The sequence below is a fragment of the Lepisma saccharinum genome, chromosome 7 (assembly GCF_977018435.1).
Source record: "Lepisma saccharinum chromosome 7, izLepSacc3.1, whole genome shotgun sequence".
NCBI lineage: Eukaryota > Metazoa > Arthropoda > Insecta > Zygentoma > Lepismatidae > Lepisma > Lepisma saccharinum.
In genome coordinates this window covers 88,365,725-88,380,088 of record NC_139235.1, presented here as the reverse complement: position 1 = coordinate 88,380,088, position 14,364 = coordinate 88,365,725, and the positions used below count along the sequence as shown (strand labels likewise).

The 14,364-nt window shown below is 39.6% G+C and overlaps 1 protein-coding gene across 3 annotated transcripts in view; it reads left to right on the top strand.

Annotated features, from left to right (window-relative positions):
• The window catches only part of LOC145990330 (pickpocket protein 28-like), a 104,412-nt gene that overhangs the window by 63,216 nt on the left and 26,832 nt on the right, over positions 1-14,364 (top strand). For all 3 annotated transcript variants that reach the window (XM_083126021.1, XM_083126022.1, XM_083126023.1), the window contains exon 3: positions 1,718-1,878. In XM_083126021.1, the coding sequence (XP_082982147.1) occupies positions 1,718-1,878 (161 nt within the window). The remainder of the gene's footprint in view (positions 1-1,717; positions 1,879-14,364) is intronic.

The window sequence follows — 14,364 nt, the reverse complement described above, 5'->3', positions numbered from 1 at the left end:
CACAGAACATAAGCGAAGATGAGTTCAATATCGGGTGGAGGCACAAGTGGTTCGGATCCTACTTTAAACTGTAGGTCCAGTCCCAATTAGCCTTTCTGCACATAACGTGGAACTAAAAACAGAACCCAAACTTAATAAGCGAAGGTAAACATGAGCCGGTAGCCTTAAATCCGGCATTTCCATAAGTTCTTGGAAAGAAGTCGCCTTCACAGGCAGACTCTGTTTGTCGACTTGCTTCCCGCACTTTCATCTTCTCGTTAATCATACGCTGTGCAGTTTTGTGATGTCTTCCTCTGTCCAAGATGCTCGTTCCGTTGTTCTCTGCCACGTTGTGATCACATTTCTGTAAAAAAATTGGAAAGCGTAAAAGCTGAGTTAATGAAACGAGTAGAACATTTGGTTTATGAGTGATAAAGATTGTATCAGCCTCCGTAGCAGATTACTGAGCTTGTAAATTTTTTTTGTAAATAAAGAGGGTGCCGCCATCTGTCCAACTCAACATTGCGCCATCTTACCCCACAACGTCGAGATGAATGTTTTTACGAAATCTTACCAGATGGCAACACTGACCTGAATATACAAAACAACTATGGAAGTGCAACAGACAAGCTTCCCAAAAATGCGTTTGAAAATTTCTTAATTGTTTCCTATGTGAGATCTATGATGCTTACAAAATAGTAGTAATAAATTTATTTCACTTACCAGCTATGTCCTGGCGACGTAAAAGCCTTGTAATATCTCTGCTATCTGATTTATCGGGAACTCAACGCTCACTCGTTCATTTTGTTGTTTCTTCTTGAAAACTGTGGAAAAGTGGCGCCAACGGCCTGCTCCTCTGATAAACACGTGATGCGCCGTCTGTCCCCCTGCGCCGTCTGTCCGCCCTTTACCCTACAAGTTCTTTATAGAATGGCATTTTCTGGTAAACGGCAATGTAAAATATTTGAATAGTTTGATTAAAGCAAATAAAATATTATATGTAAATATATATTTTTCTGATACTGTATATATATGAACCTACTATGGAAATGTTTGTTGGGTGTGAAAACCATAATATTTTCAGTAACTTTTCTTCCAGTAAAAATAAAACATTGTGGATGTACTATACAATTAAAATAATTTTTTACATTTTTTGTAGCTGAATTTTGAAGATTTTTTTAATGATAGTTCGCAAAATATTAGCTGCCATGTTTATTTATAGTTTAATGATAATGACACTATTTACGGTTTAACATGATTAGTATTTTGTATATTTTTCTACACCAACTGTTTGTCATTTTCGCTTATAAAAATTATTGAATTTGAAATCAAGATAAATTGAAATTTAAGTATGCTTAACGAAAACATCTTGCATTTCCTTTCGTATGAGCTTCACTCCAATCAGTACATATATTTTGTTTCCTTTCTTTTTCTTTCTTAGAGATTAATAAACACCATTAAATGATTAAAAGATTAATGTACTTTTTAACGAAAAGTGATTCTGATATTTATAAAATCCTTATGCACATTATTCTATAAATTACTTCTTGAAAGTGATTTTTTAAAAAAATCACCTAGTTTAAATCTTAATTGAAATGGCGATTTTTTATTTAAATCAGTGATTTAAAAAAAATCACCTGGTTTAAATCTTAATTGAAATCGTGATTTTCGTTATAAATCAATTCACCTTGCTATGATGTAATTAGTGAAGTGACACTTCCCCCATTTCGAATTGCAGCACATTTTGAAAGAAAGGTCGGTCAGAGCTTTGACACAAACACCCGGAAACAACCCCGGCTGCTCTGTAGCATCGCAGAAGTACTTGACGGAGTATGGCATAAGGACAAGCTTGCATGGGTTCCAGTACATCACTGATAAGAGGTCGCCTCTGATTGGAAGGTGAGCTCTGGATCATGTAGGTACTTGTATTTGAATAAGCGGACACCATTGACATACTCAAAGAGATAGTGGGGATCCCCTGCCTAACCCCCCTCCCAAAAAAAGGACCGATCCATAAAAAGATGGGGAAAGCATTACCAGAAAACTGGCCAATAGCCCCACTACAAAATCCATGGCACGCCAGTCACTTTCCTCATAACATTGGAAGCTTATTATTAATATATCTTTATGTCTGTATTACTATTCTTTCTGTTCTTCTTTCTTCTCTTCTTGTTTTCTAGAATTTCGCCTTCCTCTCACTTGGCTATCTTTCTCTTATTGTTTTCTCTCTTCTGATCTCTGTCTTGTTTTATCATTTATTCGTTTCCTATATATATCTACCTTTATCTCTTTCTATGTTCCTTTGTTCATTCATTCTCTTTCTCCCATTCATTTCTGTCTCCCTTCTACCTTTTCTTATTCTGTTCTGTCTCCCAGCTACCTTTTCGTATTCTGTTCTGTCTCCGTTCTACCTTTCTTATTCTGTTCTGTCTCGCTTCTACCTTTTCTTATTCTGTTGTCTCCGTTCTATCTTTTCTTGTTCTGTTCTGCCTCCGTTCTACCTTTCCTTATTCTGTTCTGTCTCCCTTCTAACTTTTCTTATTCTGTTCTGTCTCCCTTCAACCTCTTCTTATTCTGCTCTGTCTACCTTCTACCTTTTCTCGTTCTGTTCTGTCTCCGTTCTACCTTTTCTCGTTCTGTTCTGTCTTCGTTTTATCTTTTCTTATTCTGTTTTGTCTCCTTCTACCTTTTCTTATTCTGTTCTGCCTCCCTTCAAACCTTTCTTATTCTGTTCTGTCTACCTTCTACCTTCTACCTTTTCTTATTCTGTTCGGTCTCAGTTCTACCTTTTCTTATTCTGTTCTGCCTCTCTTCTACCTTTTCTTATTCTGTTCTGATTCCCTTCTACCTTTTCTTATTCTGTTCTGTCTCTCTTCTACCTTTTCTTATTCTGTTCTGTCTCCATTCTACCTTTTCTTATTCTGTTCTGTCTTTCTTCTACCTTTTCTTATTCTGTACTGTCTCCCTTCTACCTTTTCTTATTCTGTTCTGTCACCGTTCTACCTTTTCTCATTCTGTTCTGTCTCCCTTGTACCTTTTCTTATTGTGTTCTGTCTTCGTTCTACCTTTTCTTATTCTGTTCTGATTCCTTTCCTCTTTCATTCTCTTTCCCTCCTCGCCAGAGGTCCCGGCTTCGAATCCTGGCCTGGACATGGATGTTTGTGAGTGTCTATTCATCAATCTGAATCAATTCTGATCATATCATCACTCATCCCCATCTTCGCAAATTAGTCAAAAGTGGCACAAAAGGCGAAGTAAAAATAAACTAAATCAAATCAAATCAAAATCTTTCCCTCTTCCTCTCTCTAGCTCTATTCTCTATCTCTTCCTTTTTCTTTTGCTCTTTCTCCCTCTCTCTCTATCTAAAATGGTCTATATTCCTTCCTCCTTTTTCCTCTTCTGTTCTGTGACTTGTATTTCTTCCTTCTTCTTTTCCCCCATCTCTCTAGCTATTACTCTTTCTATTTATCCACTTCTCTTTCTATTTCTTTCTCTCTGTAATTTTGGCCCTCTCCTCCTTTCCTCTTATTCTCTCTTTCTCTACCCCTCTCTCTCCTCCTCCCCTCTGGTCCTTCAATAACGTTTGTCGAAAATACAGGGTGGCCACAAAAATTTAGCGGAAAGTGTTAAGTTGTCAGTAGCAAATTGGAATGTTAAGAGTAGTGTATTCAATGGGGGTTTAGGCATCCCATGCTCTCGTCCTCCACAATTATTGTTCTCAATTCCGAAAACAAATTACAAAAACCAGAGTTTAGAAAGTTACTTTTTAAAAAGTAACCGAGTTAAAGTTACTGTACTTCAAAAGTAAGTGTAAACTACTTTTTGATACTTTCTGCTGGACATTTTCTTTCAAACAATTTACACATAATCAACGATCGTTAATGTATTCTGAAGTAAAAAAAATAAAGAAAACTACATTGTCACTTAATTCATTCTTTACCATTGCTTCGGTAGTTGAAACAACCAAACAGCGGGTTTTATCAAATTATTCAACTACTCTCTTGTAATTTATGAAAAATAAAACTTTCATTTTAAAAGAGAGAAAATTACATTAGGTAATTTTTAAATCATTTTAATTTTAAGGACATTCTATAGCTCATTTTTTTAGATTTTTTAGGTTATCAACTTCCGAAGCTTAAGTTATATATATATATATACAGGGTGTCATTTTAATGGCGCCCACGGACCACAGATTAGTATAGAGGACATCAAGACAAACAACTTTTCTCAGTAACATTTTTCTCGTTAGTGCGTCAATTCGACGCTACAGCAGTTAAAAAAGACCGTTTTGCCGTCTGGATGCTGGCAACCCAACACATTTGATCGTATCTGTGACGTCATTTCCTGCGGCGAGACAGCGCACGGCCGTGTTGCAAGGAACACACAAATTTTGTGAAAAATGACAAACTACCAACCACATTATTAGCTGTAAAACGAAGCCAGAAACGCGTCCAGAAGACCGAACATGATAGTCTACCAGCCAGATCAGCAGTCATCTCAGGGGAAGGTGGAAGTGAACCAACGATATGAGAAATGGTAAAAAACGTATTCAAAATGAAGTGTCAATATCGGATTTTGTCTCAGCCTACATGTCATACGTGTGGCTGTTTACGCCCAGCTACATGTCAATTATATTTGGAAATCTCGTTGCAAGGTTGATATGTACAGGTTTGTGTCCAGATGCCTTGTGGTACTTTTGTTCTAATAACGGAAGTATCCGAGGTTCACGTTGTTACATGACGGCTAAAACACGTACAACCACAGTAACCATCTAATGATGAATCAGTAGCGAATATACTGCCCTGTTCATAGTTGCAAACTATTACATGTATATCCGGTGCGTAGATAAACACAGTTGTCGGAGAATTTGTTTTACTACTATTTATATCCCTGTATTTTCAATCATTTTTGTCACTTGAATCATAATGCCCTGAATATACATTATACAGAGTGCCAGAAAAGTCACGCAACCCGGTGTTTACGACCGTATAACGGAATAGCGAAACGGAATGAGAAGAAACGCTTTCTGCCAAGAGATTGCCCTGTATATTGGGAAAATTTAGAGACAAACATATGTAAGAACATGCATGTTTTAATAACAAATAAGCAAAGTGTTGCCAAAGGCGGAAAAAAAATGTTTGCAAATCGTGTGTATTGATGCACAGAACTCGCTGAGGTAAATTATTGCAACATTTCACAATACCAACGAACAATTGGATTGCCATCTATTGAATTTGACAGAAAAAGAACTTTGACGAAGTTTCAAAAACATTGCACAAGGGAATAAATGGGCTGTTCCAAAAATCGATGTTTTCACAATATTACGAGGGACACTGGCAACACTGTTGCTGTCACGTGTCAATAACAGACGTGTTTCACCTCAGGCTATCACTCTAAGGCAAAGGAGAAAGTTGGTTATTCTCGAACATATGCAATAAATTACATACACCTTGCAACCCTGAAATGTGGGTATCTATACATATTAAAACAAATGTTCGAAGTGTACACCATTTTCTTGGATACATAAGTTGGTTTGCTTGATCATGTTCTCAGATAACTTCCTGAGGGTTCCAGCACCGATATTATCAATTTCCTGTGTAATGTTTCGTTTCAGCTAAATTTTGCTAATTAGAAGCAGCTTGAAGAAACAAATTACAATTTAACATCCACATACGAAAAATAATTTTATTCTCTTATCATTTGTTTCGGAAGAGGACACTAAGGGCTGTATGTAAATCAATTTGTTTACACAATAGTATTGAATTCTATGATAACGCATTTATGTAACAAGATTGATTTTATAACACAGGCATCAGTAAGTCCTGGCCATCTTTGTTTCCGTTATTATATTTCATATTTAGTCTATATTTTTGACGGGCGCACTAATGTGGAAAATATGACCAGCGTTCTAAATATATCCTTCACATATTTTAAAATTTCCATAATAATACTCTATTGAAGTGGAGAATTATAGCAATAAAATTTTTGATTGATTGAGTTGGTGTGTTAAGTCCACTTTATGCACAGTAAGGTTAATCGGGACTGGACCTACAGTTTAAAGTGGGATCCGAGCCACAATGTGCCTCCACCGGGAATCGAACCCGGGACCCCTTGATTACAAGGGGACGATTAGTCTGTCTGTGCATAAAGTGGACTTAAAACAATAACTCAAGCTAAGATGGTTTTGATTTCAACTATTTATCTATGTTTTTTCGTAACGAACTGAGGTGCGTGGGAGCAAACCAAGAATCTTAAGCATTATGCTTGGGTGATGTAGCTTTGTCATTCATTCATCCTCACTGGTGAGCACTCGCCCTTGGCAGATAACTTGATGGTAATGGGCGAGAGGTTACTTTTCACACTTGAAATGGCACAACACTAAGCATTTGGGTTTATATCTTCTAGTTTAGATCAACATGGCTAGAGAAGGATGTTACCTGTCTATTCGGTGATGAAGAGTTCCTCGGAGAAGACTCTTAGAATTGCGCTATGCAGGCTCGCTCAAGCTCCCCGATGTTTCTCCTTCCTCGATCCAAAGCAAAAGACCCCACGTCGCCCGTTACACTCTAACTTATCCTTTCTTCCACCACCTGGTTATTGCTCCCTAATAACAGTTGATCAGCAACTTACTTCCAATCAACCAGGAGGATTGATTTAATACTGACCTAGCATTCTTTGAATGCTTGAGAGAGTAACGGCTTCTGGCTTGCTACATTTCTCTAATCAGGGGAACCTGTTACTATTTGAACACCAATGAGTTTAAACGTAACCAAAGAATAGTGTGGACTTCATGGAACACTTAAGTTCCTTCTGACATAAATTGTTTTACATCAAAATACGAACAGTAATGCATCAAAGGGTACTATTTATCAGCCGCAGTTCCGTGTAATGTACAGTCATGGAAAAAAGTTCTTCCCCATAAGGCTTTAATAGGAGCAAGTAATGCAGGAGGGTAGGCAACACATATTGCACCCTTCGATGATCGGGTGATTTTGCCTGTCTTAACACCGAGAAATGTGTTCCACGCGAAGGTCAACATGACAGGAAAGCAAAGAGGGTCACGTGACTATTGGTTACGTGGAGTGTTGTGCTTCTCCACGTCCCCAGTTCTTGATCCACATTGCAGAAAAAGTAGAGCTGCATGCAATATATGAAAATAGGTTGTTTTCAACTACACGCTTAATTATGATTTTCCCAATTGTAAATCTATCAGACGTGTCTCCCGATTTAGTCGGGACAGTCTTTTACTTTGAATTCCTGTTTTTTCATAGGCGTAACTTGACGGGAGCAGAAAGGGCATTTGTAACCCCCCCAAAAAATCAGGTTTCTTAAAGCTGCTAAAACAGGAATTAAATACTATGATTTGACGCGTCCAAAAAAAGTATTATATTGAAAGATTGTTCCCAAATACGTAGATAGCAATTTAATACTTTGAAAGTGTCTCAGATTTGTTTATTATGTCACATCTTAGTGTGGCACAGGTCTACTACAAAAGTGGAATTTCGTAACAGAAATATGAACCCACTCCTTTTATTTCGTAGCCGATTTCATCTTGAAACTGAAATTAAGAATATTAGTTAACAAGGTAAAAAGGTAAAGTGTTCCCCTGTGCATAGCACCACGCCATGAAGGCGTATAGGGGGTGTGGGGGTAACGCCCCACACTTTCTTGATCCGGTCGTGAGTGGGGGTGATGTGATCAGCATCACGCCCCTGCCGCCTTTACCCCCCAGGGTTTCCCCCAGGTACCCATGTTATTCGACGCTGGGTAGACGCCGGGACCGCTTCCACCGTTAACAAGGTCATTGGTAAACAATAAAAAAATGTGTTAGACCCAATTCTTTAATACCTTATCATAATCTTTATCGCAATTTTAAATTTTGTTGTAAGTCCACTTTATGCAAAAAAAAAAAAGGTAAAGTTCTCACCTGTGCTTAGCGCTACGCCATGAAGGCGTATAGGGGGTGTGGGGGTAACGCCCCACACTTTCTTGATTCGTTCGTGAGTAGGGGTGATGTGATCAGCATCACGCCGCCCCATACTTTCTTGATTCGTTCGTGAGTGGGGGGTGATGTGATCAGCATCACGCCCCTGACCGCCTTTACCCCCAGGGTTTCCCCCAGGTATCCATGTCATTCGACGCTGGGTGGGCGCCGGGGCCGCTTCCAACGTTAGAAAAGTTCCCGGGCTTGAACCGGCCGGGGATCGAACCCGGGGCCTATAGCATGGTAGTCAGACGCGTTACCGACTGAGTCACCGGCACAGATAGACTAATCTGAAATGCATACAGTTTAAAGTGGGATCCGAACCACTATGTGCGATCACCTGGTATTCTACCCGAGACCCCTTGATTACAAGGCCTTACCACTACGCGATCAGTGAGGCGCACACAATCTTTGTATTTCGACCTTTTTAAACCTATATGTATCATATAAGAGGTTGTTTAACGTTGCTATGCCTCTATGGATTATATATAGCCAGTATTCGAGCACATAGCGTCAGGTTTCATAGAATATAAGCTTCTCTTGCATGTTTATGGTTTCCTGTCTGCAGTAGAAAAACTGGCAGGTTCCCGTAGCTTTTCTTTCAATAGTCTTCCAATGGTTGCATATCATATCACTCAAATTTGTTTCATTCGTTGCGAACACAATCCCCGATGGCGGAGTGGGATCGTGGGCGCCTTGTAATTAAGGGATCCCGGGTTCGATACTCGGTGGAGGAACATAGTGGTTCGGATCCCCCTTTAAACTGTAGGTCCATTCACGATTAGCCTAACAGGACATAAAGTGAACTTAAGACACCAAATCAAGCAACCAACACAATCCCGTTATTGTCCAGATTATCGAATCCAGAGCCTTCGTCGCGAATAACATAAGCAGGAAGACAACATGAAATAACCGAACAGAAACAGAACCTAAAACCTACATCGGATAGATTGGATTAAGTCGACGATACAGCACGGGTTCTGAAATGAAACAGAATACGAAAGTTGAGGGACCTCTATACGCACCCACTTTTCCTCCACTCAATGGGGAAGATATCCTTCTAGCTCAGAAGCCTTTACGTAGGAGTGCCCTGAGGGAACTTCAAGGCCACTACGATAAAGTGTTCTACGTGCAGCGGCGTATACTCTGGGTCATCTAGGTAATCGCAGATGACCCGGCTGTATTTCTTTTTTTTAATATATATATATATATATATATATATATACATTTCCTCGCAATATTCTTCCAAACCAATTTCGATGCATACATTTCCTTGCTTCCAGCGCGCGAATACTTCCAATCGTTTGCCACCGAATGTCCGGGAACCTTTCTCCAGCCGGTGGAATGACTTCAGGGAATCTCACCCTGACGTCATTCCTCCCGCTTTCCTTACAACCCTTGGCGAGGAGGGAGGAGAAAGGAAAGAGGGGGAGGAAACACTGCTTTTCAGGCGCGGTGATTCCGTGCCCAGGGTAAGCTCCTTCTTGTGAGAGTCCACCGGTCGCACTCTCAACCTTGAGAGCCTTTTCCGTTCCCTCCGCTCAACTAGGGAAAACATACCCGGTAGAGTGCGAAGAACAGGAAAACTGAATAACATGGGCAAACCAATTCTACGCTAATTTTCACTTTACATTTGCTTCTGTCTTGCTGATTTCTGTTACTTGAACATAAATTTATCAAAAGGGAAAAGCTTAAATATTGAAGATGAAGCAAACTGAATTAAAATTCAAGGCTTAAGCAATTAAAGCACCTATTTGCTGACTCCCCCCATCCTTGTATTTACAAAAATAGTGATTGTTTCTCCTCTCTAATCTTCAAAAGCAGCGAGAATACTTATCTCACGGAACTGAATATTTTTTTAAAGGGAAACCCCCCTCCCCGAAATCCTACAAATATCTAATTTAAAAAGTGTATAGTGGTAATTCATTTTACTTCATTAGCAGGATTAAACACTTTGCTTAATACGTTCTAATAATCTGAGATTCATCTTCAGGACTTCTAACCCCACTGTTTCAAATTTATGTGGCGGCTGATAATAAGGGATGATCCCCATCCCGAAATAAAATTCTGACTCTGACCTGCAATGATTCGAACTTTTAAAAACCTGTCAATTCGAGCTCGGAAAGGGATTTTTTTTATTATTCATAGGGAATTTCATTCTGAGCCAGGAACACAACAACAGAAGTTTGGCGCGTGAAACTGAATGCGTGTAGTCGTTGGCTTCGTGCTGTGCTTCGTGTTTATTATTTATTTAGGTGTTAGTGTTTGTCGTGATAGTGCTGTGTTAAAGGGTAATGGATGTGATACAAGATTTGCTGGTGAAACCTTTTGGAACAAGATCTTTTCAGGAGAAGTTGCAAATTGTTAATACAGGTAGGCCAGTGTCATCGCTTGAACTTATTTCTACACACAAAGACAAAATCGGGAATATGTGAGGCATTTTCGCAAGCAAATTATGACAAAACACCATGGTTGACAGGAAGTATAAGTGCTAATAAGCTTTGCATTTTTGTTCGCCGTGCTTACTTTTCGGGGCTGAAAAGAATGTATGGACGCGTGACTGTAATCTTTGCAACACTTGTGCCAAACATGAAAAATCCAAAAGTCACATAACTTCCTTTGTTAAGCTGCAATCTTTCGCCCAGACACGTATTGACGTGCAACTGGACAAACAGCGTGCTTTGGATGTAGTACAGCACAAGTAATCGGGTCCTGGAGTAAGTTGAATTTTGCACTTAAATTAATATTGCGGGTTTTTATTTCACTAGTGCCCGTCTTTCATTTTTATATTTCACAGGCTGTTTTTTTATAGCTTTATAATACTGTCTTGTTTTATTATTTGAAATTCTACGCGTATAGTAAACTGCAATAACGAGAATTAATTGATTGTGATCGTAGCAATAAGACAAACATTCCGACACAATATTCCTAAATCCAATATGGAGCGTGACATAAATTGCACGGAAACTTTTGGAGTTTGAGGATCAAAAGGTCGGAGATTACCCACTCGTTAGAACCAGCATACGCCACTGTCTACGTGCAATGACGGGACCAAAACATACGTCAGATAGCTGTGTTCCTCCTTATTTCGTACGCCATTGATAACTGGAACACGTGACCTCGTCTTTGGTAGAGCACAAGCCTGCTTGCTTGCCACCACCCTTTAGTTCAGTGACCTTCGCCCGTAGTCAGCAAGAGTGAATGACTCACCAGATACTTGTTGTCTGTGAGGCTACACAAGAATAGATATTTCGTTAGTGGCTGTAAGTATTGTTTCATCTGCAGTTATATCAGTTAACATTTCAATAGTTTCCTAATGGTTTGCAACGTTCGTAAAGACACGAAACAGCAACGGACCAACGGTACAGGGCGAACGGTGCGCCAATGGCCGCCGCTGTTGCATTACCCATTATTGCTACTCACATTTGTCGGGAGTATGAGAACTCATACACTCAGGGCTTGCGGGGTGAAAACATGGGAAACTCGATTAAATATTGCATAACTATTTATTTAAATAAAGGCTCTTTGAAACATGCTTTGGCCAAGACTTGCTTACAATTTTCATAATTTACAAAGTCCAAATTACAATAAAAATTCCTTTGCATAAAACTACACTCGATTAGATTGGCAGAATGAGAAAAACTTGCATATACCAAAATTAATACAATTCTTAAACAATTTAATATTATTAAAATGTGCCCCTTATTAATTCTAAAGTTCCTTTACCTTGGCGCTATTAACTTTTAATCGGGTGCAAGTGACATTGATACTAAAATTTACTTATCCTGATTATAGTCATGGCCTTCGTTAAAGAATATATCTCTCTCAGAGCGAGGAGTAGGGGGTGGGGATATATATATATATAAACCAAAAGAGAAACGTTCTGGCACTTTTACACTCAGTATATACATACTGGTACGAACATACGTTCGGGTGCCTTCCCACGGTACGCGGTGACCACACCGGGGGTCGAACCAGTCGGTATGACAAGATACTCCTCACAGCACGAAGCCGGGATCGAATCTGGTTCGATTACCTACCGCTCAGTTAAAGACTTAGGGACGAGCCAACTAAGGCTCGGGTACCTTGTTCCTCAGCACGAGGCTGGGGTCGAACCAAGGTTCGGATACCTCTCCTCAGTCTTAACCGGGTTCAGACCAGGCTGTAGGGGCTGGAGGTGGACCTCTCAGCCTAAGCTGAGGAGCCAGCCCTCGATGTGCTCCAGTCAGTGTCCACAAACCAACTGATACTAGAGCCACACTCAGGCTTCTTTTATAGCATTGGGAGCCCCGATCGCAGCGTAAGCATGTGGCGATTCTAGGAACTACTTAGATTTACTATGGTTGCGCTGAACAGCTGCGCACAGTAATAACTACTACCGAGGCGCCTCTACTGGCATACATATGAACTCGGTGCTTAAGATATATTGAAAACAGCCAAAATTACCAACTTAGGGTATTAATTAACATACAGAGCAGAAATGCCACCACAAAATCAACTAATGAAAATACAACCTTAATAATTTATAAAGTTACAAACCAGGCTGACAGCCGGGGACGTTACAACACTCCCCTCCCTTTGGGGAAAAATCTTTTGAATTAAAAATGAACCATTCTTTGAGGCAAAAGATTTTTCTGTTTCTTTCTTTTTTTTTTTTCTCGTTGAAATTATTTCAAAACCTGCAACAACCAACATACTGAATCCCTAAAGTTGCATGTTATACCCCAATTACATTATTATTTTCCTACAGCTAAGTTACAGGAACACTTTATCAAGAATCTAAATTACACTTTGGTAAAAACTCCATTTACATAGTTCTTTCTTACATAAACAACTCAGAAAGAGAACAGTTAAGTACATAGGCAGGTTGAATACAGTTTTATCTAGTACAATAACATTATCTTATGTCCCTTTAGTACACGCTCAAGTTTATTCCTGGGGTTACTATACCATGGCAGCACTCCTAGCTTGCCGTAACACGGAGCCTCTAGCTTCTGCACGCCCTTTATCGGCCCTTGTGCATACGTGGGAGGTATCTTAACCTTTAATTACACTAACTCAAGCTTCATTTAAGGACATTTATAATTATTTATTTTCTTCACTTTTTTTTTTTTTTGCACTTAATACTGCTCCACTAGCCCTTCTTCGGCTTCTTAATCTATTCGTACTTAACATTTTTGTTTTTTAGCAATTAAAGGAGTTTATATGACAGTAGAACTTGCGCCATTCATATAATTACTACTCTGACAATCCAGACTCTTACTCTCTAAAGTTTCCCTACTTGCATAGAAAGGGGGGGGGGAATTTTAGCATAATCAACATTATTTACTCTGCATGCTATACTTCTTACAAGCTTCTATTACAATTTCAACTTTTCCTTTTTAAAACTCAAGCTTACTAAATGTTAAGAAAATTCTTTCAGTATATGATTATAACAATAATAGAAAAGTCCTTCCAAAAACAAAGCACTATTATAGTTTTTACTTCAAAAACTCTTTTTTCAACGAACTAACTTCTTCTCTCGGAGGAATTTCATTAATTGGAAGGATCTTGGCACTCTCACTCTGTTCTTCCGAAGGAATTTTCCCACATCCCGAAATTTGACGTCCTTATTTCGGAACAATTCTATCAGTCTTTGTTCTATCTTAGCCCTTCTTTCTTCTCTAATTCTGGCTGAAGTTTCACTTTCCCTCAAGCTCTCTGTCGGCTCACAGGCACGGGGGTTCCCTTTCAAGTCACTCAGTTCCTGCTGCAGTTTTCTGTTTTGATCTTCCAATATGCGCAGTCGCTCAAACAGCACTTTCTTTTCATCTTCTTCTTGAGAAATGGCAACCTTTCTTGATTTAGTCTTCGTTTTAATTCCACTAGAAGCCATGGGTCGCACTACCATAGAAGCTACTCCAAATGGTTTAATAGTTGGCCGAGAACTCGCCCTCCGAAGTGTAGGGTTTCTGATGGGTACGTCAGGATCACTATCTCCAAACTGGGATGTTATAGGGTTACTATGGACTCCAGGTAAATGGCACGTCTCGCGTCGGTCTTCCAGGAAGGGTAGGCTGATAGATGACTCGCGACATAAGTTGATTATCTCCTCTTCTATGGGATCACGTGAAAGAAGGATTGGTTCACTTGGTACTCGTAAGGTGTTAGTCACTGTAGTTGTACTATCAGGAAGTCTGGAACAAACATCAGATGTTCCAGAGGGCGAAACATCCATCCAACTGTAGTCCAGCTCCGGGTGGGTTGGAGAATATCCTGGGACTTCACCTTCTTTCGTCTTCTTTCCTTTTAAACGATCCACCAACTTCTTCCATTGGTTCTTCAACTTCTTAGATTTTTCCCTCATCTTGGATTCCCGCTCTTCCGGATCGCTGGGAGGAGGCGGAATCTCCCGTATCCTT